Source organism: Notolabrus celidotus, chromosome 15 (genome assembly GCF_009762535.1).
Source record: "Notolabrus celidotus isolate fNotCel1 chromosome 15, fNotCel1.pri, whole genome shotgun sequence".
Classification (NCBI taxonomy): domain Eukaryota; kingdom Metazoa; phylum Chordata; class Actinopteri; order Labriformes; family Labridae; genus Notolabrus; species Notolabrus celidotus.
In genome coordinates, this window is record NC_048286.1 from 33664042 (window position 1) to 33691887 (window position 27846).

Genomic DNA, 27846 nt, shown 5'->3' on the forward strand with positions numbered 1-27846 from the left:
CAGTGCGCCCCCTGTCGGTCACTTGCAGGTACTTCTGTCCTTTACTTCACAGGACTGATGGATGCACTTGTTAATGCACTAATTAAAGCACCTGACACCCAGGGGCGACGCCAGGGATTCTGGGAAGATATCTCAGTGGGTCCCATGACCACAGCCAACCCTACAGAATATAACTGCTGCTATAATACTGCTTTATTTATATTAAACACAAATATATGCTTAAAACTCTCCTGGTTAACTGACTCAAATCTAAGATACATTTAATTTTTACAATTTCTCCAAGTGTAATTGCACAATATTGACCTTCAGACTGTCCACCTCTTTAAACAAGGTTTAATATTTTAGTGTTTTGTTGTCTTATTTATGTATTTTATTTTGGTGAGTTTAATTTCCTGTGTTGAGTTTTAACATCTTATTTTACCTCCAGTGTTTCCTCAGTTAGTTCAGCAACTTCTTTTTAATTTTTCACTAATTTTGTGCTTCTTTATTATTATTATTATATTTTCATATATCATGTTCTTAACCTTACATATGGATTGTGGGGTGGGTTTTGGGGTCAGGCTGGGGCTGGGATTGAGCTGGGGGGATGGGAGGGGGGGGGTTTGTTATTTTTTTGTACTTTTAATATTTTCTATTTTATTATTTTTATGTACAGCACTTTATGTTACGATATCAATGTATGAAAAGCACTTAACAAATAAAGTCTGATTGAGAAAGTCTGAAATAATATTAATATAATAATAAAATACTGAAGACCAGCATCTGAAACCAAAAATAAATATGTGGGCTGTGCTTTATTAAGACTTTCTAAAGTTGCATAATGTTTTTCAAATGTTCAGTAGTTTCAGGTTTATGTGTAGTACCAACATTTGGACACTAGATGGCAGTGTTTGTCCCATTCAGCTGAAGGCCTCACAGGGACAAATGAGACTTCCACAGTGTGGAAGTCTCATTTGTCCCTGTGAGGCCTTCAGCTGAATGCTTCAGTGTTTGTTTCACTGACCGGCCCTCAAAGAGACGCCTTCTTGCAGTGACATTATGGGAATGAATCCAAATCAAGCCGTGAACTCTCTTCATGTGTGCCTCCAGCTTTTATCAGTTTGGTGTGAGTGCATCTTCCTCCTGTTTGAAAGCATTCCCCTCAGTTTTGTGCTTTGTAGTTTAAAGCATGTGGTTGTCTTTATTTTACTCAAAGATATTTAGGAGACAAAACTGTTCTTCTCATTGGACGTCATGGAAGTGTTGCTGTGTAACATAAAACTAAAGGTTACTAGGATATTGCAGAAGAAGTAGAAGTGATTCTACTGGGGCAATATTTGAGGGACTGAGTTGAAGTGCTGTTACAAAATCTCTACTGTGACAGGGGCAGACGCTCTCTGCAACAGCCCGAACGACCTCCATGAGAAGAATTGAGCTGCAAATGCAGAAACGATGCATCCTTTTTCCTCAGCTCACTGCAACTGTCTCACAACATGAATTAGCTTCATTTACAATTTCTGTTTGATCTGTTAGATATATTTCAGAACAGCCAGTATGAACCCAATCAGAAAATATAAATACGGTCACACAACATCTTCAAAACATATTCATTCTGCAAAATTAATCTAAAGTGAAGAAAACTGGTAGAAACAAGTAAAGACAGAAACAGTGAACATTTCCCTGTGACTGAGAGAAGGCCTTGTTCCTCCCATATTTAACCACCCAACCACACTTACTCAGTCCATGGTGCATGTCCAAGCAGCGTGCTACTATAGCTGAGTGATTATTGCATTTTTAAATATTATTTTATTTTTAATGAACATTCTCAAAACTTTGATTTAACATTTTCTGCCATGTAGATAATGACACAGAGTGTTTTTGTGCACCTTTAACCCTGTATTGAATGTAAATATGTTTACATGGTTCCACTTACCTGTTGTAGCTGTAGACTGTAAATAGCTTAATGATTAACTAGCTAGCTAGCTAACAACTCAAAAACACCAGTCAACAGACAAAACACAGTTAACTTAAAGGTGTGCAATAATCCCTTAGATCCCACGGGTCAGTTAGAATGATCCACTGCAGAATGACTGTTTTCTAGTTCAGTGAAAATCATGAACAGATAAAAGACAGTTTAATATCCTCCCGGCTCTTCTACTCAACGTAGCGTTTCTATTCCTGAAACACCTAGGACTGCAGAAAAAATCATCGGTGTGGACCTGGCCCCCATCCAGGACTTGTACCGGTCCCGGGCCAGGAAACGGGCAGGCAGCATCACCGCTGACCCCTCACACCCTGGACACAGATTCTTCAAACTCCTCCCCTCCGGCAGGCGCTACAGATCACTGTGCGCCAAAACAACCCGCCATAAGAACAGTTTCTTCCCCAGGCTGTCACTCTGATGAACACTAAACCATAACAGTGTCAGACCTGTTGGATCAATACTCTCTGTAAATACACAATGCAACAATTCTCCAAGCAGAATTCTATATTTCTATTTGTTGTATTATTTAACTACTATTGTTTTAATGTAAAACTACCTCTGCTACTCACCACTGCACTTTATCATATTATTTTAGCCTGTACATATTAGTCATGCCTATTTGTTGTTCTTTTGTATTTATAGCTGATGTTATTGTTATTATTATATTTTTATTTGTATGTCTTATTCTTATGCCTTGTACAAAGAGAGCACAGTTTACCAAAGTCAAATTCCTTGTGTGTTCAAGCATACCTGGCCAATAAAGCTGATTCTGATTCTGACCTACGCAAGAACAGCAGCTGTCAATCAAAGTCAAACAGGAAGTATAACACAGTTTTTTTTTACCTCTAATAACTAAGGAAAAAGAACCTTTCAGAAAAAGAGGCCTTGAACAGAAAGCAGTCAAATAATAACTACATATCACCACAGCACAAAGAAATGAGACACATATGTAGGTCGTGTATTTATTCTTTAAAGTTTGACCAGGTGACAGAGTTTCTGACCTTTACTACAGCCAGTCACCAGGGGGCGCTGTGTTTGTGGCCGCACTCGGTCTCATTAACTACAATGGCAGAAAATAGAACCAGAGTTTTGAGGATGTTCATTTACAATAAAATGACATATTTAAAAATAAAATATTTACAGTGTAACTGGTTGTGTTTATCTGCTGGACTATGGAGAGGTGTCTCTGTGTCCTGGTGTTTATGATGGAGGAAGGATGGCACTACCTCAGAGAAGCTGCTCTCTCTCTGGTTCTATATTATTATATATTATATTATCTTTGTGCTTTTAGGGACCGTAACCCATCCTTGGTGAATTCCCCCCTCAGAAGGTAAGATGTAATGTCAGTGTTTTGTACTCACCTTACTGTGTTGTTAAGAGGCTGTCTGTGTCCACTACTTTATTAGATAAGTGCAGTCCATAGACATTACATCAGAGAAAGGAAAGGTCATATCTTATTGTTTAACCCCGCCCCCTATCACCCAGGTTAACAGGAAGTACTCAATACTTGAAGTTTTGTAATCTAATAATAGAATAAATGAAGAGACTCTCTCTGCATCCTGACCTGAGATCATCAGGTAGACTTTAGTGTTTTAATAACCTTCACCTCTGATATTGTGATAGTGATACCTGTCAGCACTCTCACTGTCATAACACTCACGCAGCTCTGAACTCTCCTTAGAAACATTAAAGAGGAAGCTACGTTATAGCATGTCACAACCTGCCTTATCAAGAGAGAACAGGTTCTCTGAGCAGCTCCTTCAGCAGCAGACTGAGACACCCACCCTGCAAGAAGGAGCGCCACCACAGGTCAATCATCCCGTCTGCAGTCAGACTGTTGAACAGCAGCACTGAATCCTAACTCATTCAGAAGTAGCTGTGCAGATACTCTAAACATCTCTTATCACTGTGTGTTTTTAGCAACATGGTGCAGTTTTCCCTGTGCAATAACTAGTAAGTAGAAAGTGTTAATATCTATTAGATTTCATTTTATATTGTTCTCATTGTTTCACCTTTAATTGTTCTATTTTAACTTGTAAGTAAATTGTCGTGCTCTCCTGTCTCTTGTTGAAAACTGCTGGAACAAAAAAAATGTCCCCAATGAGGGATCAATAAAGTCTATCTTATCTAATCTTAAACCACTTGAATGAGGGATGGATACAAACTTTAACCAGTGCAGAATTATGTTCAACTCATAAATAAATCCAAACTTGTTTTTAAAAAGGGTTGGTGCTCTTATAAACACTCCAGCAACAGATGACACACTCATGTGCCTCGAGTGTGTGTGTGTGTTTGTGTGTGTGTGTGTGAGTGTGTGTGTGTGTGTGTGTGTGTGGGAGCGTGTGTGTGTGTGAGCGTGTGTGTGTGTTTACCAGAAATGTTCTTAAGCAGGGTATTTTGGGTGAAACCATCTACAGGGAGAGGAGGGGTGGGTGCTTTTATGAGGTTTGGATATAAAGCTCAAATAAAGGACTTTGCTTTGACTTGAAGAGTTTATTAGAGATTAGAGGATCAGAATAAAAGATTGTATTCAATTAAAATAATGACATTTTTAAAAAGTCAAATTTAAACAAACGTGGAGTTGCATGGACTCACCTGCTTGAATGGGCATGCTGCAGTTTCCTCATTGAAGTTGAGGAACTTATTTGATGTATCAACATGAAATAAGGAGATCACTGGGAGAAACTACAAATCAGGAGTCCAGTGGGAGACTGCAGCCCTGATCGGGAGTGTTGGCAGGTCAGTTTGAACTCTTTTCATCCTGGTAGGAAGTTAGTTAGAGTCAACAGGAACTACAGGAAGCAATGAGTGACTCCACTGAGACTACACCCGCGTGTTTTACAGGTGTTCTGGTGTTTCAGTCTAAAGATCAGAGCTGCTCTGTTCTGTTGATTCATGATACATGTGACACTAATGTCACAGTTTATATCCAGCTGACTTCCTGGTGCAAACTATCAAAAATAAACTCTCTGTGCGTCATGACGCAGCTCGTAGGAGCTGGGGTCAAAGCTGTAAACTGCAGTCTCCTCGCTCCTCGGTCAAACCGAAAGTACTTACTGACGCGCCATTTTAACTTGCGTCCCAAAGCTCTAAACCATATGTGTCAAACTCAAGGCCCGCGGGCCAAATCCGGACCGCGGGGGCATTATCTTTGGCCCGCGAGATGATATCAAATTATTTATAGAGCTGGCCCGACGGCATTTTGCACGCACCACTAAAACTACAAGTCCCACAATGCACTGCATGTCAATCGAGGGCCCGCACGCGAGAGCCGTTACCCGACTCCGCTCATCATCAGCCTTATGAAGCTGACCTGCAGTCAACTTTCAGATATCCCTCTCCCCCTAAAAATGGCTAAACTAAAGGTGGACTTTGAAAACAGGGGGGTTCAAGACAGGTGGGAGGCAGAGTGTATGCATGTGCGTAACAGAGGAACTTTTGGGATTAAGATCAATGCATGGCACAACTACGGGGAAAGATCTCTTTGAAGAGGTATCCAGATGTGTAAATGAAATGAGGCTGCCTTTGGATAAACCTGTGGGACTGACGATGGATGGAGCGCCCGCAAAGTGCAGGCAAGAGAGTGGATTAGTGGGCAGGATCCGGGAGAAGATGTGGGAGGAAAACAGTGCAAGTGAGCTGACAGTTTATTACTGCATCATACATCAGGAATCACTGTGTGGCAAAGCCTTGAAAATAGACCATGTGATGAGCACCATAACACGAGCAGTTAACTTCATAAGAGCCATAGGTTTAAATCAGGGCCAGTTCAAGTCTTTATGGAGGAGTTGGGTTCAGAATATGGGGACTTGCTCCATCACACAGAGGTGCGATGGCTGAGTCAAGGAAAAGTGCTGTAAAGGTGTTTCGAGTGGTGTGAGGAGATCTGTCAGTTCATGGAGAGCAAAGGGAAAGACACTACAGAGCTCCACGATACAAAGTTTCTGTGTGACATCACGAGCCATCTCAACGCGCTCAACCTGCAGCTTCAGGGGCGGGGCCGTGTGATCACAGACATGTACGCAGCAGTGAGGGCTTTTAAAACCAAGCTGCGCCTGTGGGACACACAGATGCTGCAGTGAGGGCTTTGAAAACCAGATGCTGTAAGAAAACTTGAGCCATTTTCCGTGCTGCCAAACTACCTGTGTGAACAACTGTTCTCTTTGATGAAGTTAAACTAAACATCTCACAGGAGTCGTCTTACTGATGAACACCTTCACTCAATCCTGAGGATTTCCTCAGCTCAGAGCCTGACCCCAAACATTGATGAACTTGCATCCAAGATGAGATGCTGAGTATCTGGCTTAGACTAGTGTGCATCACAGAGCAGCAGACTGAGCTTTAATATGTTTCCTTTTTGCACTTTTTCTCACTACCACAGGGCATTTTTGGTTTTTCTTTGCAGATTTTTTTTGCTAATGTTGTTGGCCTGTAGAAAAATATTTTCATAAGAAATGAGTAAAGCTCATTCATTAGATAAGCTGCAGATTGAGCAATAAGAAATTAATGCAACATATTTTTCATTTTTTTAAATGTTCATAGCAATAACTTAAGCTTTGCTAATTCAATGTTCAATGATCAATAAAGTCTATCTTATCTAATCTTAAACCACTTGAATGAGGGATGGATACAAACTTTAACCAGTGCAGAATTATGTTCAACTCATAAATAAATCCAAACTTGTTTTTAAAAAGGGTTGGTGCTCTTATGAACATTCCAGCAACAGATGACACACTCATGTGCCTCACGTGAGTGTGTGTGTCTGTGTCTGTGTGTGTGTGTTTACCTGAAATGATCTCATGCAGCATCTTTTGGGTGAAACCATCTACAGGGAGAGGAGGGGTGGGTGCTTTTATGAGGTTTGGATATAAAGCTCAAATAAAGGACTTTGCTTTGACTTGAAAACTTTATTAGAGATTAGAGGATCAGAATAAAAGATTGTATTCAATTAAAATAATGATATTTTTAAAAAGTCAAATTTAAACAAACGTGGAGTTGCATGGACTCACCTGCTTGAATGGGCATGATGCAGTTTCCTCATTGAAGTTGAGGAACTTATTTGATGTATCAACATGAAATAAGGAGATCACTGGGAGAAATTACAAATCAGGAGTCCAGTGGGAGACTGCAGCCCTGATCAGGAGTGTTGGCAGGTCAGTTTGAACTCTTTTCATCCTGGTAGGAAGTTAGTTAGAGTCAACAGGAACTACAGGAAGCAATGAGTGACTCCACTGAGACTACATCCATGATTTACAGGTGTTCAGGTGTTTCAGTCTAAAGTTCAGAGCTGCTCTGTTCTGTTGATTCATGATACATGTGACACTAATGTCACAGTTTATATCCAGCTGACTTCCTGGTGCAAACTATCAAAAATAAACTCTCTGTGCGTCATGACGCAGCTCGTAGGAGCTGGGGTTGAGCCAAGGGGTTCATCTCAAAGCTGTAAACTGCAGTCTCCTCGCTCCTCGGCCAAACCGAAAGTACTTACTGACGCGCCATTTTAACTTGTGTCGCAAAGCTCTAAACGCTGCTGGAGGAGAGAGGAGAGAGGAGAGAGGAGAGAGGAGAGAGGAGCGAGGAGAGAGGAGAGAGGAGAGAGGAGCGAGGAGCGAGGAGAGAGGAGACTGATCGGAGGAGGGATAATCGAGGAAACACGAGAGCAGACTTTGGTGAAGTCTTTTCTCTGACAAACTCGCCCCCTTATCGAATATCACTCACTGATTGGACGCTGCAGAGGCTCGGACTGAACCGAAACTTACCATCAGCTGAGTTTAAAAACAGAGAAAAGACGGACCTTAAAACAGTCTCTAAGGGTGCCCTGAGACAGACCTTAAAACAGTCACTAAGGGTGCCCTGAAACAGACCTTAAAACAGTCACTTAGGGTGCCCTGAAACAGACCTTAAAACAGTCACTAAGGGTGCCCTGAAACGGACCTTAAAACAGTCACTAAGGGTGCCCTGAAACAGACCTTAAAACAGTCACTAAGGGTGCCCTGAAACAGACCTTAAAACAGTCACTAATGGTGTCCTGAAACAGACCTTAAAACAGTCACTAAGGGTGCCCTGAAACAGACCTTAAAACAGTCACAAAGGGTGCCCTGAAACAGACCTTAAAACAGTCTCTAAGGGTGCCCTGAAACAGACCTTAAAACAGTCACTAAGGGTGCCCTGAAACAGACCTTAAAACAGTCACTAAGGGTGCCCTGAAACAGACCTTAAAACAGTCTCTAAGGGTGCCCTGAAACAGACCTTAAAACAGTCTCTAAGGGTGCCCTGAGACAGACCTTAAAACAGTCACTAAGGGTGCCCTGAAACAGACCATAAAACAGTCACTAAGGGTGCCCTGAAACAGACCTTAAAACAGTCACTAAGGGTGCCCTGAAACAGACCTTAAAACAGTCTCTAAGGGTGCCCTGAAACAGACCTTAAAACAGTCTCTAAGGGTGCCCTGAAACAGACCTTAAAACAGTCTCTAAGGGTGCCCTGAAACAGACCTTAAAACAGTCACTAAGGGTGCCCTGAAACAGACCATAAAACAGTCACTAAGGGTGCCCTGAAACAGACCTTAAAACAGTCTCTAAGGGTGCCCTGAAACAGACCTTAAAACAGTCTCTAAGGGTGCCCTGAGACAGACCTTAAAACAGTCACTAAGGGTGCCCTGAAACAGACCTTAAAACAGTCACTAAGGGTGCCCTGAAACAGACCTTAAAACAGTCACTAAGGGTGCCCTGAAACAGACCTTAAAACAGTCTCTAAGGGTGCCCTGAAACAGACCTTAAAACAGTCTCTAAGGGTGCCCTGAAACAGACCTTAAAACAGTCTCTAAGGGTGTCCTGAAACAGACCATAAAACAGTCACTAAGGGTGCCCTGAAACAGACCTTAAAACAGTGACTAAGGGTGCCCTGAAACAGACCTTAAAACAGTCACTAAGGGTGCCCTGAAACAGACCTTAAAACAGTCTATAAGGGTGCCCTGAAACAGACCTTAAAACAGTCTCTAAGGGTGGCCTGAAACAGACCTTAAAACAGTCACTAAGGGTGCCCTGAAACAGACCTTAAAACAGTCTCTAAGGGTGCCCTGAAACAGACCTTAAAACAGTCTCTAAGGGTGCCCTGAAACAGACCTTAAAACAGTGACTAAGGGTGCCCTGAAACAGACCTTAAAACAGTCACTAAGGGTGCCCTGAAACAGACCTTAAAACAGTCTCTAAGGGTGCCCTGAAACAGACCTTAAAACCGTCACTAAGGGTGCCCTGAAACAGACCTTAAAACAGTCTCTAAGGGTGCCCTGAAACAGACCTTAAAACAGTCTCTAAGGGTGCCCTGAAACAGACCTTAAAACAGTCACTAAGGGTTCCCTGAAACAGACCTTAAAACAGTCTCTAAGGGTGCCCTGAAACAGACCTTAAAACAGTCACTAAGGGTGCCCTGAAACAGACCTTAAAACAGTCTCTAAGGGTGCCCTGAAACAGACCTTAAAACAGTCAGTAAGGGTGCCCTGAAACAGACCTTAAAACAGTCACTAAGGGTGCCCTGAAACAGACCTTAAAACAGTCACTAAGGGTGCCCTGAAACAGACCTTAAAACAGTCACTAAGGGTGCCCTGAAACAGACCTTAAAACAGTCTCTAAGGGTGCCCTGAAACAGACCTTAAAACAGTCTCTAAGGGTGCCCTGAAACAGACCTTAAAACAGTCACTAAGGGTTCCCTGAAACAGACCTTAAAACAGTCTCTAAGGGTGCCCTGAAACAGACCTTAAAACAGTCTCTAAGGGTGCCCTGAGACAGACCTTGAAACAGTCACTAAGGGTGCCCTGAAACAGACCTTAAAACAGTCTCTAAGGGTGCCCTGAAACAGACCTTAAAACAGTCAGTAAGGGTGCCCTGAAACAGACCTTAAAACAGTCACTAAGGGTGCCCTGAAACAGACCTTAAAACAGTCACTAAGGGTGCCCTGAAACAGACCTTAAAACAGTCACTAAGGGTGCCCTGAGACAGACCTTAAAACAGTCACTAAGGGTGCCCTGAGACAGACCATAAACACACGTTGGTTTCTAAACAGTCTGTTTTTGATGAGCTGAGATTAAAAAGTGTTTGATGTGAGTTTTAAACATAAAATCATAAATTCAATATAACAGAGGGTGGATTATGTTATATCTGATTGTTTTTGTCAGAGTCACTGTCTAATGAAATAGAGTAATAGAGTCTAATATCATAGATAGACAAACTTTACTGTCAGACTTCTCTTCATGAAGAAAACGAGAACAAACGGGGAAACTAACAGGAGGAGTAACTGATCATTAATATATATTCTGTTAGTAAAAACACTTGTTATATTTCCTGTCAGGTTAATAAAGTTTCATATGAGGCTGATCATTAATGAACACGGGGTTTGAAAAGAGTTGCATGGTTTCTTTTTTCCCTTAAAGTAATAAATAATTTAATAATGAGGCATTTTACCGGTGAGCAATATTAATAATAATAATAATAATAATAATAATATTAATAATAATAATAATAATAATAATAATAATAATACAAAGATACTATTCATCATAAAATAAAAGCTAAAATTGAAATTAAATACAAATTAAATAATAAAGTAAAAATAATGATAATAATAAATAAATAAATACATATAATAATAATAATAATAATAATAATAATAATAATAATAATAATAATAATTATGATGATAACTTATAATATACACACACATAGACATTAGTACACATATACCAACAAACATAATCTATTGTAATGATTGATTGGACCTATAATAGGTGGCATGGTGGAGACAGGTTCTATTCCTGATTGTTGAGAAGAAGTGGACAAGGACAAACTTCCTTTAACAGGCAGAAACCTCCAGCAGGACCAGACTCAGTCCTGTTGTAATGAATGAGCATGTTGTTGTGTTTGTGTGTAGGTGGGCGCTCTGCAATGGATCAGTGTGAGGACAGAGAGGAGGGAGCTCCTCCCTCTAAAACCACTCTGTGTGGGGAACATGAAGCTCAGAGGTAAGATGAGGATCTCTACCTGTCCATGACTCTTCTCCATGTCAGAGATCAGCATTGAACCACTGCAGAGTCATTATTCATTCTCACAGCTGTGTGTGTGTGTGTGTGTGTGTGTGTGTGTGTGTGTGTGTGTGTGTGTGTGTGTGTGTGTGTGTGTGTGTGTGTGTGTGTGTGTGTGTGTGTGTGTGTGTGTGTGTGTGTGTGTGTGTGTGTTGCAGCCCAAAGCAGAAGAATGGACCAGACTCACCTGGACCCAGCTGTGTGTCTTATAAGAGTGACGACTCTATGGACAGACTTATTCATTTCAAAGATGGACGTCAGTCTGATCATCTAAGGTAATAATTGATCTCAGAGTTCTTATCAGAATTAAAGCATTAAAAAAGTTTGTAGTAAATGTCAGCAGCACTCAAACCTGGAAGATTTTCAGAGTTCATGTTTGTTCATCAGTGTTTGTGATTCTGTTAGAGTTCTACATCAGAGACCAGACTCTCCTGGACCTGGACCCAGCTGTGTGTCCTTAAAGAGTGACGACTCTATGGACAGACTGATTCATTTCAAAGCTGGAGAGATTTGTGATGATGAAAGGTAAGACTGTCCTGTGTTTGGAGGAGGATCCATAAGACAGACTCTATCAGATGTAACACTGTGTGTCATTACATAAAGTACATGATATTATATTTGTTCCTCAGAGTTCAGAGATCAGAGGCTCCCATTGGTCAGTCTGCCCAGCAGCATCAAACACAGCTGGACTCCATATTGATGGTGAGTAAATGTACAAACACAGCTCCTCCTGAGAATCAGAGCACACACTCATTCTGTTTGGATGTTTCTGTTTCCTGATCACACTGCAAACATCATCTCTGCCTGAATTCTCTTCACACTCAGTGTTTGACTGATTGAATGAAGCCTTACATTTCTGAGCTGCACACAGTCAGAGGTCAGAGGTCATGCTGCTCTCACACAGACTCAGACTTTGGCAGCAGAGTTCCCAAAGTGAGTCCAGTTTGAGGTCTAAACAACAGAAACACTTTGCTTCATGTTAATGACAGCTGCTGCTTTCAGCTTCATTCTAATAAACACATCAGGTCTAAAGTCACTGCAGACTTTTTCTGGATGAAAGCACACCAGGAGATTTCTCCAACAGGAAGTTCATTTCAGAGAAACTTGACTTGTAGAAGACAGGACCATCCACAGACTAAGTCCTGAAGCAGCATTGTGATCCAGTCTCCATGCTGGACTCTGCAGACCAGCAGGCTCTCTGTCTGTCACAGATGATCTGATGTTCTGTTTTGTTCTCCTCCAGCTGCTCCAGGAGAACATCATCCGTTTTGTAAAGACAGAGCTGAAGAAGATCCACAGAGTTCTGAGTCCAGATTACCCAGAATGCTCAGAGAGTCAGAGGGAGGATGAGGATGAAGAGCAGAGGAGGAGCAGAGAGGTCTTTCTGGAGATCACTCTGCACTTCCTGAGGAGAATGAAGCAGGAGGAGCTGGCTGACTGTCTGCAGAGCAGTAAGAGGATTTGAACACATTGAACATGATGGAGAGAGGAAATGGAGACAACATGGGAGAGGTTTACATTTCAAACTCTGCTGTTAATATGATGCACACATTTGGATCACATCTATGAGCTGTGAGAAACTGTTCACAGCTGATGAAGAGATTTCAGAGAGGAGGAAAATCAAATCCATCCTGATGTCTGAAAGTGTAAATTCATCAGACTGATTGTAGCTTCAGATCATTCATCACATTTCTCTTTGGTTCTTTCAGGAACTGTTGCTGCAGAGTGCAGACGTAAACTGAAGTCTGACCTGAAGGAGAAGTTCCAGTGTGTGTTTGAGGGGATCGCTAAAGCAGGAAACCCAACCCTCCTGAACCAGATCTACACAGAGCTCTACATCACAGAGGGAGGGACTGGAGAGGTCAATGATGAACATGAGGTCAGACAGATTGAAGCAGCATCCAGGACCCCACACAGACCAGAGACCACCATCAGACAAGAAGACATCTTTAAAGGCTCACCTGGAAGAGATCAACCAATCAGAGCAGTGCTGACAAAGGGAGTGGCTGGCATCGGGAAAACAGTCTTAACACAGAAGTTCACTCTGGACTGGGCTGAAGACAAAGACCACCAGGACATCCAGTTCACATTCCCCTTCACTTTCAGAGAGCTGAATGTGCTGAGAGAGAGAAAGTTCAGCTTGGTGGAACTTGTTCATCACTTCTTTACTCAGACCAGAGAAGCAGGACTCTGCAGGTTTGAAGAGTTCCAGGTTGTGTTCATCTTTGACGGTCTGGATGAGTGTCGACTTCCTCTGGACTTCCACAAGAATCAGATCCTGACTGATGTTACAGAGTCCACCTCAGTGGATGTGCTCCTGACAAACCTCATCAGAGGGAACCTGCTCCCCTCTGCTCGCCTCTGGATCACCACACGACCTGCAGCAGCCAATCAGATCCCTCCTGAGTGTGTTGACATGGTGACAGAGGTCAGAGGGTTCACTGACCCTCAGAAGGAGGAGTACTTCAGGAAGAGATTCAGAGACCAGGAGCAGGCAAACAGAATCATCTCCCACATCAAGACCTCCCGAAGCCTCCACATCATGTGCCACATCCCGGTCTTCTGCTGGATCACTGCTACAGTTCTGGAGGATGTGCTGAAGACCAGAGAGGGAGGAGAGCTGCCCAGGACCCTTAGTCAGATGTACATCCACTTCCTGGTGGTCCAGTCCAAACTGAAGAGCATCAAGTACGATGGAGGATCTGAGACTGATCCACTCTGGAGTCCAGAGAGCAGGAAGATGATCAAGTCTCTGGGAAAACTGGCTTTTGATCAGCTGCAGAAAGGAAACCTGATCTTCTATGAGTCCGACCTGACAGAGTGTGGCATCAAGATCAAGGAAGCCTCAGTGTACTCAGGAGTGTTCACACAGATCTTCAGAGAGGAGAGAGGACTGTACCAGGACCAGGTGTTCTGCTTCATCCACCTGAGCGTTCAGGAGTTTCTGGCTGCTCTTCATGTCCATCTGACCTTCACCAAGTCTGGACTCAACCTGATGGAAGAAGAACAACCAACGTCCATGACCTCTAGAATCTTTGGAGACAAACCTGAACTGAAAGGTCTCCATCAGAGTGCTGTGGACCAGGCCTTACAGAGTCCAAACGGACACCTGGACTTGTTCCTGCGCTTCCTCCTGGGTCTTTCACTGCAGACCAATCAGACTCTCCTGAGAGGTCTGCTGACACAAACAGGAAGTAGCAAACAGACCAATCAGGGAACAGTCCAGTACATCAAGAAGAAGATCAGTGAGGATCTGTCTGCAGAGAGAAGCATCAACCTGTTCCACTGTCTGAATGAACTGAATGATCGTTCTCTAGTGGAGGAGATCCAGGAGTCCCTGAGATCAGGACGTCTCTCCACAGAGAAACTGTCTCCTGGTCAGTGGTCAGCTCTGGTCTTCGTCTTACTGTCCTCAGAGAAAGATTTGGACGTGTTTGACCTGAAGAAATACTCTGCTTCAGAGGAGGCTCTTCTGAGGCTGCTGCCAGTGATCAAAGCCTCCAACAAAGCTGTGTGAGTTCATGAGTGAGACATTTTATATATAATTAATTCTGCTCATGACAACTGTGAAAACATTTGTTTGGTTTTCTTGCATTTTCTTCTGCAGGCTGAGTGGATGTAACCTGTCAGAGAGAAGCTGTGAAGCTCTGTCCTCAGTCCTCAGCTCCCAGTCCTCCAGTCTGAGAGAGCTGGACCTGAGTAACAACAACCTGAAGGATTCAGGAGTGAAGATTCTGTCTGATGGATTGGGAAATCCTCACTGTAAACTGGAAACTCTCAGGTCAGATTTTCTGTTGACTCTGTTGGTCAGCAATATGTAAGAGTATAACTATAATCAGCAGACTTTCTTTATTTTTGCTGTTTTTTTCTTACTCCAGTCTGTCAGGGTGTCTGATCACAGAGAAAGGCTACGCTTCTTTGGCCTCTACTCTGAGCTCCAACCATTTCCACCTTAGAGAGCTGGACCTGAGTAACAACAACCTGAAGGATTCAGGAGTAAAGATTTTGTCTGATGGATTGGGAAGTCCTCACTGCAAACTGGAAACTCTCAGGTCAGGTTTTCGGTTTGTTCTACTGGACAGAAATATTTCAGTATATTTAGAATTGATAGACTTTTGCTCAATTTTACTGTTTTTCAACTCCAGTCTGACAGGGTGTCTGATCACAGAGAAAGGCTGCGCTTCTCTGGCATCTACTCTGAGCTCCAACCATTTCCACCTTAGAGAGCTGGACCTGAGTAACAACAACCTGAAGGATTCAGGAATGAATCTTCTTTCTGCTGGATTCAATAGTCAACACTGGAAACTGGAAACTCTTAGGTCAGGTTTTCTATTGATGCTACTGGACAGTAATATGTATGAATACAATCATAATCAGCAGACTGTTGCTTATTTATCTATTTGTATTCTCTCTCCAGACTGTCAGGGTGTCTGATCACAGAGGAAGGCTGCGCTTCTCTGGCCTCAGTTCTGAGCTCTAACCCCTCCCACCTTAGAGAGCTGGACCTGAGCAATAATGACCTAAAGGATTTAGGAGTGAATATGCTGTCTGCTGGATTCAAAAGTCAACACTGGAAACTGGAAACTCTCAGGTCAGGTTTTCTATTGATGCTGCTGGACAGTAATATTTACAAGTATAATTATAATCAGCAGACTTTTGCTTAGTTTAGATTTTCTCTCTCTCCAGACTGTCAGGGTGTCTGATCACCGAGGAAGGCTGCGCTTCTCTGGCTTCAGCTCTGAGCTCCAGCCCCTCCCACCTTAGAGAGCTGGACCTGAGCAATAATGACCTACAGGATTCAGGAGTGGATCTGCTGTCTGCTGGATTCAAAAGTCAACACTGGAAACTGGAAACCCTCAGGTCAGATTTTCTGTTGACTTTGCTCAAAAATAATACGCATGATTATAATTATAATCAGTAGACCTGAAGTTTTTTTTATTCTCTCCAGATTGTCAGGGTGTCTGATCACAGAGGACGGCTGTGCTTCTCTGGCATTCGCTCTGAGCTCCAGCCCCTCCCACCTTAGAGAGCTGGACCTGAGCTACAACCATCCAGGAGACTCAGGTGTCGAGCAGCTCTCTGCTGGACTGAAGGATCCAGACAGCAGACTGGATACACTGAGGTATAACATGACAAGAGCTCAAACACTGAATGTGTAAAAGAAAACATTTCACATTAAAAGCATCTTACTTTGATTATTCCTTTGAGAGGAGTGATTGGGACTGAATCAGGCACTCACTCACTAAATGTCAATAAACTGATAAGCTTTCATTATCAGCTGACTGATCAGGTGAACGACAGCTGTCCTGTCTTCTTAAAGTGAAATCTGACAGTTTCTACGTTTAGAGAGAATCATGACGCAGACTGAATCGTCTTTTCTTTCAGCATCATGAGTAAAGGTTGTAGATTTAGATACATGAGGACTCTCTTCATTGTTGACACCATATATCTCCTTAGATGTTCTCTGATATTTCATTTATTGTCTTTAAACATGTCATCATGTAACACACTATCCTATGTGTTAACCAGTGTTCATTTCGTTAACAAAATGATGACGATAAATGTTCGTCAACGACTCATTTTTTCATGATGAAAACGAGACTATGACGAGTTAAAGATCATCACTGATTTAATGTGTAGTTTAATTATGAAACCAAATCCAAATTCAAATCTCCAACCTTTGCCTTTGCTTTTTGAATCTCTGACTTCTTCTTTTTCTCTGAGTATCTCAACACTGTCAGAAAAAGAGACAGAGTGATGGAGACAGCTGGCTCAGAGGAGTTTCAGCCTGTTTCTCTGTCACAGGGACAAACTGAGGAACACTGCTTCATGTTGAACAGCAGGTAGGACTCATGTTGGACTGAACATCACTCTGACTGTGTTTCTTCCTCCAGGGTGGACCATGGTGGAGAGCAGTGGTTAAAACCTGGAGTGAAGAAGTGTAAGTGTGGAATCAGTTTGACTCATGAGGACCAAACAGCAGACTGTCAGCTAACAAAGAATAAAGCCTTCAGGTGTGTCTGATGATAAACTGCTGCTGTGTTGTGTCTTTGTCTCTCCATCAGATGTCTGTGAACTCACTCTGGACTCAAACACAGCAAACAGATACCTCAGACTGTCTGAAGACAACAGGGAGGTGACATATGTGATAGAGGATCAGCCATATCCTGATCATCCAGACAGATTTGACTACTGGACTCAGCTGCTGTGTAGAGATGGTCTGACTGGTCGCTGTTACTGGGAGGTCAAGTGGAGAGGACGGGTTCATATATCAGTGAGTTACAGAGGAATCAGCAGGAAAGGAAACAGTAAAGACTGTGTGTTTGGATTTAATGATCAGTCCTGGAGTCTTAAATGTTCTCACAAAGGTTACTCTGTCCGTCACAATAAGAGAGAAACAGCCCTCCCTCTCTCCTCGTCCTCTGACTCTCACAGAGTAGCAGTGTATGTGGACTGTCCTGCTGGCACTCTGTCCTTCTACAGAGTCTCCTCTGACTCTCTGATCCACCTCCACACCTTCAGGACCACCTTCACTGAACCTCTGTATCCTGGGTTTAGGTTGTGGCCTGGTTCCTCAGTGCGTCTGTGTTCTGTGTAGGACGGAGAGTCTCCTCCTCTCTACACAAACACAAACTGAGTATTTGACTGTTTCTGTCACATCAGCATGAACGTCTGTTATCAAAGAGCATGACTCCACGGAAAAGTGTCAGACTGAACTTTAGTTATTCACATCTCTATTGTGAAAAACATCAAGCCTCATTCATCCTTTTTTCTTCTTCAATGTAATCAAAGAAAGTTTGTGAGAACAGTCTGAATCAGATCCATTAAACTGTTCTTCACCTGCAGAGATTTTCCCCCCTGTGTTTAAACTGATGAAGCCATGTCCTCATGAGACTGCAGGGTGGTTTGCACACAAACATCCAAATCAGACAGAAGCTGAGAGGAGAGCAGCAGGGATCTGGTGATGTACTTTGACTAATGATTTTTGTTTGATGGAAATAAAAACACTTATTTGGACGACACTGTTGTGTGGTGTGCTGACAGCATATAACCAGATGTTTACAGCTGTACTTACCTCTAACCAAACAGCATCAGTCCATCAGAGATTAGACAGTATACCTACAGTATACCTACAGGATGAGAGCCCACAGCTCAGCTCTGTACAGCACAGAGTGGAGATGTGGCAGCTCATCTCAGTCATAATCAGGTGCAAAACTGAATTCGACCTCTAGATGGAGCAGATAGTGGGGCAAATGATGTGTGATTCTTTGTGTTCACGTACTGCCACCTAGAGGCTGATTTGAAGAACTACCTGTGACTAGGAAGTTTAAGAGTGAACTCACCTTACTGTGTTGTTAAGAGGCTGTCTGTGTCCACTACTTTATTAGATAAGTGCAGTCCATAGACATTACATCAGAGAAAGGAAAGATCATATCTTATTGTTTAACCCCGCCCCCTATCACCCAGGTTAACAGGAAGTACTCAATACTTGAAGTTTTGTAATATAATAATAGAATAAATGAAGAGACTCTCTCTGCATCCTGACCTGAGATCATCAGGTAGACTTTAGTGTTTTAATAACCTTCACCTCTGATATTGTGATAGTGATACCTGTCAGCACTCTCACTGTCATAACACTCACGCAGCTCTGAACTCTCCTTAGAAACATTAAAGAGGAAGCTACGTTATAGCATGTCACAACCTGCCTTATCAAGAGAGAACAGGTTCTCTGAGCAGCTCCTTCAGCAGCAGACTGAGACACCCACCCTGCAAGAAGGAGCGCCACCACAGGTCAATCATCCCGTCTGCAGTCAGACTGTTGAACAGCAGCACTGAATCCTAACTCATTCAGAAGTAGCTGTGCAGATACTCTAAACATCTCTTATCACTGTGTGTTTTTAGCAACATGGTGCAGTTTTCCCTGTGCAATAACTAGCAAGTAGAAAGTGTTAATATCTATTAGATTTCATTTTATATTGTTCTCATTGTTTCACCTTTAATTGTTCTATTTTAACTTGTAAGTAAATTGTCGTGCTCTCCTGTCTCTTGTTGAAAACTGCTGGAACAAAAAAAATGTCCCCAATGAGGGATCAATAAAGTCTATCTTATCTAATCTTAAACCACTTGAATGAGGGATGGATACAAACTTTAACCAGTGCAGAATTATGTTCAACTCATAAATAAATCCAAACTTGTTTTTAAAAAGGGTTGGTGCTCTTAGAAACATTCCAGCAACAGATGACACACCTACCTGTCTATTGTGTGTTTACCTGAAATGATCTCATGCAGCATCTTTTGGGTGAAACCATCTACAGGGAGAGGAGGGGTGGGTGCTTTTTTGAGGTTTGGATATAAAGCTCAAATAAAGGACTTTGCTTTGACTTGAAAACTTTATTAGAGATTAGAAGATCAGAATAAAAGATTGTTTTAAATTAAAATAATGATATTTTTAAAAAGTCAAATTTAAACAAACGTGGAGTTGCATGGACTCACCTGCTTGAATGGGCATGATGCAGTTTCCTCATTGAAGTTGAGGAACATATTTGATGGTATCAACATGAAATAAGGAGATCACTGGGAGAAACTACAAATCAGGAGTCCAGTGGGAGACTGCAGCCCTGATCAGGAGTGTTGGCAGGTCAGTTTGAACTCTTTTCATCCTGGTAGGAAGTTAGTTAGAGTCAACAGGAACTACAGGAAGCAATGAGTGACTCCACTGAGACTACATCCATGATTTACAGGTGTTCAGGTGTTTCAGTCTAAAGTTCAGAGCTGCTCTGTTACCCTTAAAATGAGTCTTACCTTTGCTCTCATGTATTTACATTATGTACATGTGGAGTTGATTCAGCTGACTTCCTGGTGCAAACTATCCAAACATAAACTCACCATGAGTCATGCAGCTTGTATGTGCTGGGGTGGAGCCAAGGTCAGCCCCAGACTGATGGAAGCAAATAGTTACCAACATTAAAATGATAAAGCTAACTTGAAAACTAAATTGCATTAACAGAAATGCTTATTATTTTTACAAATAAGGTTGAATCATGTGACTCATAACTACAATTAATATTCAATAATCCTATTTGCATTTTAATTTTAATCTTCAACAATGCTAATTATTTTACACAATCAAAATGAAAAAGAAAATGACATTTGCTTTTTAAGAAATCAAGAAATCCTCTAAATTATCATAATTCACATTAAAAATAAAAAGTTAAAAAGTATCTCCTTCACTTTAAATCCATGTCACAAATCATTTTCAGTGATTTCAAAGTGACAGCTGAATATTCGGCCAGAGTCTCCAATGCACCATGTTTGTAAAATGAATAAGCATTTCTGTTAATGCAGTTTAGTGTTCAAATTAGATTTTCATTTTCATTTTGGTAACTATTTGCTTCCACTGATTTAACCTCTGATTAGAATAATAGTAATTGTGTTCAAAGTAATTCTAACAGATTTAATGTTCACAAATGTTGTTTTTGGTCATCTTTCACTCTAACTGCACGGGGCTGTTAACATAAGGATGATAATAGTGAAGGTAATAACATAAAGAAGGATAGCAGTTATAACAATTGAGGAAAACAGTAAAATAGAAGTAAAAAGTAATATCGAGATTAATAATAACAAAGAAATCACAATACTTGCAAAAGCAATGTTAGTAATAATAATAATTAAAGCCGCAAAAGGCAATGAATGGGCCCTCGCACAACCACCGCCTGATGTGCAGCACCGCCTGATGTGCAGCAGGTGTTGCTGTGCTGCACTTTAGAGGCCTAGGCTGAAACTGTGAGCATACTTGTGCAGTTATCAGCATAGTGTACATTGCAGTACTGCATGTCACCAGTAGGTGGTGCTGTGACTTTAATTATGTTCTGAAGGATTGTTCATCACAGATCATTATAGAAAAAGTTTTAATGCACCTCACTAAAAACTGATATAGGTAAAGACATAGAGTGGGGGGTGTGGGTGGGGTGGAAGGGTTGTATACGGGGGGGGGGGGGGGGGGCAGATTGTGGTGCAGTAGTGTGCTACGGCTTTCCTCCCTCCTGCCCGGGTGCTTGGCTTTCTGCCCCTGGTGCTGGGCCCCCTCGGCCCTGGTGGCTCCTTTGGCTCTGTCTTGGGGGCCTGTGGGGGCGGTGTTGTGGAGGTGTTCCTTGGGGGGGCTGCGGGATCTCTCCCCCCTCGCCCCCCTTTCCTCCTGCTGGGTGACCTGGGGGTCGCCCTGGGTGCTCCGGCGGTACCTGTTTGCTTCCGGTCTGGGTCCTTGGCTTGTCCCCTGCCCTGGGTCTCCCGCAGCGGGTTGGGTCCTTCGGTCTGACTGCTCTCGCGGCCTGGGTGCCGGGCCGGACCGCTCAGCTGATCTGACCCAAGTGGTTTCATCTGCACCAGTGGTGGTCTTGTTACACAAATAGAACACAGCACGGCGGCAACCCTCTGCGACCCAAGCTTCAGTAATGATTGTGGACACTAAGGGTTGCTTAATCATTAGTATCACCGCACAGAGTTTCTGGAGTCATGGTGAGATGGTCCCTCTCCATCTAAGTGTCTTACGTCTCTCTCCTTCTCTTTCCCTGTCCCTTTGTATATCTTTGTGTAATCTTTCTTTTACTTTCTCTTATTTATTTATTTGGTCCACCTAGGTGTGCACGCCCTCTTTTACAGAACATGATATTAGCTATCAATAAAAGATAGGCCAGAGTTCTAAGAGGGATGGTGATGGTCTCATGCACACAGTCACAAGCACAGAAGAAAAAGGTTCTCTTTCTTTTCTTTTGCTGCAAGAATAAATTGCATTAATATTTGACAGTTTGTGACAAACATGACACAAACCAGAAATATATATGCAGACAAGAGAAAAAAAAAAAAAAAAAAAAAAATAGAAAAAGTTGTGATCACAAGCAGGTAAAACAATATGTTCTGAGAGTAAATACCGCTTGTGTCCAATAGGTGGTGCTAATGTTTCATGTTTTTTGGGAGATTGCCAAAAAACCCTCAAAATTTGACAGTGTGCCACGCCCACATTTTTTTGTGGCCTTGTTGGGACTGAATTGGGGGGAAAAAACTAGGACTATTTCACCCGTATTTGTGTGCCATTTTTCATATTCAAAGCTAGGTGGCGCTCTTCCTGTTGAGATTAGGATATGGGTGCAAGAGGCTTTTTTGTGTGTCCATATGCTCTGAATATGTGTATTCATTTTCATGCATGCAGCTAAAAAAAACTCTATGGGGAGGGTTTTTTGACCCTTTTTTTAACCCTTTAGGGGGCGCTGTGGAGCAGATTTTTGAATTTCTTCGATGAGAGTCCCAAAGTATGTTAATGGGATGTGTCAATGGTTGTGGCCAATTTGGTGATATTTTGTGTATTTTAAAGCCCCAAAATCCATTTCCTGTTTGTGGTGAGACATGTGCGTTTGATGCATCCCCTGAATATCTGCCACGCCAACATTTTTTAGATTTCGCGAATTTCTACTGATAACTTTGACTCTTCAATGTGTAAAATGTGCGTGGTTTGGACTTGATCGGAGAAAAGGCCTAAGGGCAAGATCTCTTCAATACGTACCCTTGACAATCAGGTGAAAAACTGAAGAAGAAAAAAGATGGCCGACTTCCTGTTGGGATTTCACCATGACATTAGGAATCTTTTTTCTAGGTCTTGTCCTGATAGATATGTGAATAAAATAAAATGTCATCCATGTAAGTTGAACTGTGTTGAAGGGGTGCCCAGTTGGAAAGAAGGGGGCGCTATTGAGCGATTTTTGGGACTTTTTACACGGGACCAAAAGAATATTGAAAATGTCGCCAGGCCTGAAGAGTGTGTCAAGTTTGGTGAGTTTTCAGGCCTGTTGAAGGCTCCAAAAAGGCAATTTACTTTACTAGGTAGAAAAAAAGAAAGAAAGAAAGAAAGAAAGAAAGAAATAGTATATTGGTAGTAATTATGATGATAACTTATAATATACACACACATAGACATTAGTAAACATATACCAACAAACATAATCTATTGTAATGATTGATTGGACCTATAATAGGTGGCATGGTGGAGACGGGTTCTATTCCTGATTGTTGAGAAGAAGTGGACAAGGACAAACTTCCTTTAACAGGCAGAAACCTCCAGCAGGACCAGACTCAGTCCTGTTGTAATGAATGAGCATGTTGTTGTGTTTGTGTGTAGGTGGGCGCTCTGCAATGGATCAGTGTGAGGACAGAGAGGAGGGAGCTCCTCCCTCTAAAACCACTCTGTGTGGGGAACATGAAGCTCAGAGGTAAGATGAGGATCTCTACCTGTCCATGACTCTTCTCCATGTCAGAGCTTACTCACAGCTGTGTGTGTGTGTGTGTGTGTGTGTGTGTGTGTGTGTGTGTGTGTGTGTGTGTGTGTGTGTGTGTGTGTGTGTGTGTGTGTGTGTGTGTGTGTGTGTGTGTTGCATCCCAGATTAGCAGCATGGGAGAGATACGAGTGGAAATGGACCAAGCTAATGAATGACCGATCTAGGGTCATACCTAATGATTTCAAATATGGACGTCGGTTTGATCATCTAAGGTAATAATCGATCACACCGATTTTATCAGAATCAAACATTAGAAAACTTTGTAGTAATTTCAGCAGCACTCAAACCTGGAAGATTTTCTGAGTTCATGTTTGTTCATCAGTGTTTGTGATTCTGTCAGAGACAACCTTCAGAGACCAGACTCCACTGGACCTGGACCCAGCTGTGTGTCTTACAAGAGTGACGACTCTATGTACAGACCTATTCATTTCAAAGATGGACGTCTGTCTGATCGTCGACGGTAATAATTGATCACACTGATTTTATCAGAATTGAAGCATTAGAAAAGTTTGTATTAAGTAAGTAAACTTTATTTTTATCAAGTTTTTCACAGACAAATGTCACAAAGTGCTTTCCAAAGACAAGACATGCAGAAAGAAAGATAAAACTGATAGGCAACATAAAAAGTACAGAGGGTACATGATCCTTAAAAGCATTTAAAGTTCTACGAGAATCAACTAAAAGCTTTCCTGAATAAATGGGTTTTTAATGTAGACTGAAAAACATCTACAGATTCTGCAGAGCGCAGGGATATCGGCAGGGTGTTCCAGAGCCTAGGGGCTACAGCCTGGAAGGCTCTGTCACCACGAGTGCTGAGGTGCGTTCATGGAACAGTTAAAAGGTGTAACATGTTGGACCTGCGTGGGCGAGGTGGCTGGTAGGGGTGAATGAGTTCTGACAAGTATTCTGGAGTCTGACCGTGTAAGGATCTGTAAGTAAGTGTGAGGATTTTGTACTGGATTCTATAAGGGACGGGGAGCCAGTGAGGGGATTTAACTACCGGGTCTATGTGAGACCGTTTGTTTGACCGTGTTAGTACTCTGGCTGCTGCATTCTGTATTGACTGGAGGCGACTGAGGGCAGACATGCTGAGAGATGAAAACAGAGAATTACAGTAGTCGATGCATGATGAAATGAATGCATGAATTAACATCTCCAGGTCCAGGGTTGAAACAAAGTGTCTTAATTTACTGATGTTCCTTAAATGAAAATAACATGACCGGGTGAGCTGTTTAACGTGGCTGTCAAAGGATGAAGATTGGTGAAATGTGACTCCTAAATTTCCTCCTATTAAATTTCAGCAGCACTCAAACCTGGAAGATTTTCAGAGTTCATGTTTGTTCATCAGTGTTTGTGATTCTGTCAGAGTCCAACACGGGAGACCAGACTCTCCTGGACCTGGACCCAGCTGTGTGTCCTTAAAGAGTGACCGATCTAAGGGTCTAGACATTAATTTCAAAGCTGGAGAGATTTGTGATGATGAAAGGTAAGACTGTCCTGTGTTTGGAGGAGGATCCATAAGACAGACTCTATCAGATGTAACACTGTGTGTCATTACATAAAGTACATGATATTATATTTGTTCCACAGAGTTCAGAGATCAGAGGCTCCCATTGGTCAGTCTGCCCAGCAGCATCAAACACAGCTGGACTCCATATTGATGGTGAGTAAATGTACAAACACAGCTCCTCCTGAGAATCAGAGCACACACTCATTCTGTTTGGATGTTTCTGTTTCCTGATCACACTGCAAACATCATCTCTGCCTGAATTCTCTTCACACTCAGTGTTTGACTGATTGAATGAAGCCTTACATTTCTGAGCTGCACACAGTCAGAGGTCAGAGGTCATGCTGCTCTCACACAGACTCAGACTTTGGTAGCAGAGTTCCCAAAGTGAGTCCAGTTTGAGGTCTAAACAACAGAAACACTTTGCTTCATGTTAATGACAGCTGCTGCTTTCAGCTTCATTCTAATAAACACATCAGGTCTAAAGTCACTGCAGACTTTTTCTGGATGAAAGCACACCAGGAGATTTCTCCAACAGGAAGTTCATTTCAGAGAAACTTGACTTGTAGAAGACAGGACCATCCACAGACTAAGTCCTGAAGCAGCACCGTGATCCAGTCTCCATGCTGGACTCTGCAGACCAGCAGGCTCTCTGTCTGTCACAGATGATCTGATGTTCTGTTTTGTTCTCCTCCAGCTGCTCCAGGAGAACATCATCCGTTTTGTAAAGACCGAGCTGAAGGAGATCCAGAGAGTTCTGAGTCCAGATTACCAAGGATGCTATAAGAGTCAGAGGGATGATGAGGATGAAGAGCAGAGGAGGAGCAGAGAGGCCTTTCTGGAGATCACTCTGCACTTCCTGAGGAGAATGAAGCAGGAGGAGCTGGCTGACTGTCTGCAGAGCAGTAAGAGGATTTGAACACATTGAACATGATGGAGAGAGGAAATGGAGACAACATGGGAGAGGTTTACATTTCAAACTCTGCTGTTAATATGATGCACACATTTGGATCACATCTATGAGCTGTGAGAAACTGTTCACAGCTGATGAAGAGATTTCAGAGAGGAAGAGAATCAAATCCATCCTGATGTCTGAAAGTGTAAATTCATCAGACTGATTGTAGCTTCAGATCATTCATCACATTTCTCTTTGGTTCTTTCAGGATCTGTTCCAGAGTGCAGACGTAAACTGAAGTCTGACCTGAAGGAGAAGTTCCAGTGTGTGTTTGAGGGGATCGCTAAAGCAGGAAACCCAACCCTCCTGAACCAGATCTACACAGAGCTCTACATCACAGAGGGAGGGACTGGAGAGGTCAATGATGAACATGAGGTCAGACAGATTGAAGCAGCATCCAGGACCCCACACAGACCAGAGACCACCATCAGACAAGAAGACATCTTTAAAGGCTCACCTGGAAGAGATCAACCAATCAGAGCAGTGCTGACAAAGGGAGTGGCTGGCATCGGGAAAACAGTCTTAACACAGAAGTTCACTCTGGACTGGGCTGAAGACAAAGACCACCAGGACATCCAGTTCACATTCCCCTTCACTTTCAGAGAGCTGAATGTGCTGAGAGAGAGAAAGTTCAGCTTGGTGGACTTGTTCATCACTTCTTTACTCAGACCAGAGAAGCAGGACTCTGCAGGTTTGAAGAGTTCCAGGTTGTGTTCATCTTTGACGGTCTGGATGAGTGTCGACTTCCTCTGGACTTCCGTAACAATCAGATCCTGACTGATGTTAGAAAGTCAACCTCAGTGGATGTGCTGCTGACAAACCTCATCAGGGGGAACCTGCTCCCCTCTGCTCGCCTCTGGATCACCACAAGACCTGCAGCAGCCAATCAGATCCCTCCTGAGTGTGTTGACATGGTGACAGAGGTCAGAGGGTTCACTGACACTCAGAAGGAGGAGTACTTCAGAAAGAGGTTCAGAGACCAGGAGCAGGCCAGCAGAATCATCTCCCACATCAAGACCTCCCAAAGCCTCCACATCATGTGCCACATCCCGGTCTTCTGCTGGATCACTGCTACAGTTCTGGAGGATGTGCTGAAGACCAGAAAGAGAGGAGAGCTGCCCAGGACCCTGACTGAGATGTACATCCACTTCCTGGTGGTCCAGTCCAAACTGAAGAACATCAAGTATGATGGAGGATTTGAGACTGATCCACTCTGGAGTCCAGAGAGCAGGAAGATGATCCAGTCTCTGGGAAAACTGGCTTTTGATGAGCTGCAGAAAGGAAACCTGATCTTCTATGAGTCCGACCTGACAGAGTGTGGCATCAAGATCAAGGAAGCCTCATTGTACTCAGGAGTGTTCACACAGATCTTTAGAGAGGAGAGAGGACTGTACCAGGAGCAGGTGTTCTGCTTCATCCACCTGAGCGTTCAGGAGTTTCTGGCTGCTCTTCATGTCCATCTGACCTTCACCAAGTCTGGACTCAACCTGATGGAAGAAGAACAACCAACGTCCCTGATCTCGAAAATCTTTAGAGACAAACCTGAACTGAAATGTCTCCATCAGAGTGCTGTGGACCAGGCCTTACAGAGTCCAAACGGACACCTGGACTTGTTTCTGCGCTTCCTCCTGGGTCTTTCACTGCAGACCAATCAGACTCTCCTAAGAGGTCTGCTGACACAGACAGGAAGTAGATCACAGACCAATCAGAAAACAGTCCAGTACATCAAGAAGAAGATCAGTGAGGATCTGTCTGCAGAGAGAAGCATCAACCTGTTCCACTGTCTGAATGAACTGAATGACCGTTCTCTAGTGGAGGAGATCCAGGAGTCCCTGAGATCAGGACGTCTCTCCACAGAGAAACTGTCTCCTGGTCAGTGGTCAGCTCTGGTCTTCATCTTACTGTCATCAGAGAAAGATCTGGACGTGTTTGACCTGAAGAAATACTCTGCTTCAGAGGAGGCTCTTCTGAGGCTGCTGCCAGTGATCAAAGCCTCCAACAAAGCTGTGTGAGTTCATG

At 42.8% G+C, this 27846-nt stretch overlaps 2 protein-coding genes across 2 annotated transcripts; both read left to right on the plus strand.

Moving 5' to 3' along the window:
- The first annotated feature begins 4641 nt into the window (after positions 1-4641).
- LOC117826807 (protein NLRC3-like) lies at positions 4642-18061 on the plus strand. The gene is made up of 11 exons (XM_034703159.1): positions 4642-4702; positions 10889-10979; positions 11198-11314; positions 11445-11564; positions 11669-11741; positions 12283-12490; positions 12764-14552; positions 14647-14820; positions 15988-16161; positions 16934-16980; positions 17105-18061. Exons 2-11 carry the CDS (start codon positions 10903-10905, stop codon positions 17635-17637), a joined length of 3312 nt encoding a protein of 1103 aa, XP_034559050.1. The 5' UTR covers positions 4642-4702; positions 10889-10902; the 3' UTR covers positions 17638-18061.
- Positions 18062-19603: 1542 nt separating this feature from the next.
- Positions 19604-27839, plus strand: LOC117826808 (protein NLRC3-like). Its single transcript, XM_034703160.1, is given in 9 exon segments — positions 19604-19677; positions 23209-23299; positions 23470-23577; positions 23688-23825; positions 24732-24851; positions 24956-25028; positions 25570-25777; positions 26036-26440; positions 26443-27839. Coding segments are annotated over 8 exon segments (2526 nt in total). The 5' UTR covers positions 19604-19677; positions 23209-23222.
- Positions 27840-27846: the final 7 nt, after the last annotated feature.